The 1715-nt window shown below is 49.7% G+C and overlaps 1 protein-coding gene across 1 annotated transcript; it reads left to right on the top strand.

Annotated features, from left to right (window-relative positions):
• Positions 1-447: 447 nt before the first annotated feature.
• On the top strand, positions 448-1454 carry LOC100823724 (glutaredoxin-C5). The gene has a single exon (XM_003579609.4). It carries the CDS (start codon positions 616-618, stop codon positions 1027-1029), a length of 414 nt encoding a protein of 137 aa, XP_003579657.1. The 5' UTR covers positions 448-615; the 3' UTR covers positions 1030-1454.
• Positions 1455-1715: the final 261 nt, after the last annotated feature.

Raw genomic sequence — 1715 nt, 5'->3', positions numbered from 1 at the left:
GTAGTAGCACTAGTACGAGTCTAATTAGTTTTACACATTAAGTCCTAGTCCTATTAGGATTAGGTGATTTTGGGTGTATATATAGATGCACCAGGGTCAGCTTTTGTAACGTGGGATTTGAGATATTGAGAAGAAATAAAAAAAAGAAACACGACAGGTGCCTTTGGCCAAATAAATTTCCGATCGTGTGCGTTTTCATGTGACTGATCTTTGGGCAAACCCAACAGAAATATTACATGTATCTAGACGCCTTTTAAAAGTAGATACATCCATATTTGGGCAAATTTGAGACAAGAATTTAAGATCGGAGGGAGTAATATGCAAAATGAACTGTCAAATACACTCCTACTCCGTAGAAAATATTCCTCCTCATCTTTTCCATGACGACGCACCTTACGCCCACGGCCAAAATTACGGTAACGCCCTGATCCTGCTCTATATATACACGCACCTCCTTTCGCTTGTAGCTCGCCAGTTCTACACAAAGCAACTCACGCTCTGACGCTCAGAAACCACCATTCGCTTGTTTTAACGCGAGCTAGCTAGCTACTCAATTAGCAGTACTTCAATCTTATACAACAGCTAGCTCGCTAGCTCCCCATCGCGGCCTTGACAATGCAGTACGGTGCGGCGGCGGAGCAAGCGTGGTACATGCCATCGGCGATCGCGGCCGTGGCGGCTGCGCCCGAGACTGCCGAGGAGCGCGTGGAGCGGCTGGCTTCGGAGAGCGCCGTGGTGGTGTTCAGCGTGAGCAGCTGCTGCATGTGCCACGCCGTGAAGCGGCTCTTCTGCGGCATGGGCGTGCACCCGACGGTCCACGAGCTGGACCTCGACCCGCGGGGCCTGGAGCTGGAGCGCGCCCTGGCCGCCCTCCTCGGCGGCTCCGGCTCCGGAGCCGGAGCCGGAGGGGTCGTCCCCGTCGTCTTCATCGGCGGCAAGCTCGTGGGCGCGATGGACCGCGTCATGGCCGCGCACATCAACGGCTCCCTCGTGCCCCTGCTCAAGGACGCCGGCGCGCTCTGGCTCTGAGCTTAGCTAGCTGCTGCTGCTGCCTGCGCGCGCCACTGGCATTGCTACTTGGGAGGGGCTAATAGTAGGATAGATTGATACATCCACAGAGATCAGTTATAGATCGATCACTGCGTGTGCGTGTGTGCGTCAGTGCGTGTGTGAGAGAGAGTGAGAGGTTGGTGCTTTTTTTTACGACTACTGCCTCCGTCTTGTGTTTGAGCTTGCGTTGTGGGAGCTAAGCTAGCGCGTGCATGCTTGCACTATATCGGTATGTGTGTAGGGTGCTTGCTTGGTTCTACGAAGAGATCTAGTGTTCATCTCTTTGATCCCATCAACTAGTTTATTTTGGTTTGCCTTGTTTAATTATGTGTATTGCTCGACATTTGGACCTAGCTAGACGTTTTCATTTTCATTGCCTTAATTAATGCTCACGTCATGAATGATATGATTTCTGTCCAGAACGAGAAAAACCTCTTGTTGTGGTGATGGAGTCATGGGTGCATGACTCCACCCTCACAATTATGTTTTAAGGATTTCTCCTAACGTCTTTTCATCAAAAAGAGTTGTGTCGAGACTCGAGATATGCATGCTTGGGGATTTGGTTGACATTTTAATCTAATTAAAATGCCGGTTTTGTTCCGGTATTTTCTGATAGTGGAATCCGGTTGTGTGACCGTTTAAAAAAAATAAGATGTTGGTTTATA

Source organism: Brachypodium distachyon, chromosome 5 (assembly GCF_000005505.3).
Source record: "Brachypodium distachyon strain Bd21 chromosome 5, Brachypodium_distachyon_v3.0, whole genome shotgun sequence".
Lineage (NCBI taxonomy): Eukaryota > Viridiplantae > Streptophyta > Magnoliopsida > Poales > Poaceae > Brachypodium > Brachypodium distachyon.
This window is presented reverse-complemented; position numbering and strand designations above follow the sequence as displayed.

What these genes read in the sequence shown, in the direction of transcription:
- LOC100823724 (XM_003579609.4), top strand. Translation starts at nt 616, where the DNA reads ATGCAGTACGGTGCGGCGGCGGAGCAAGCGTGGTACATGCCATCGGCG.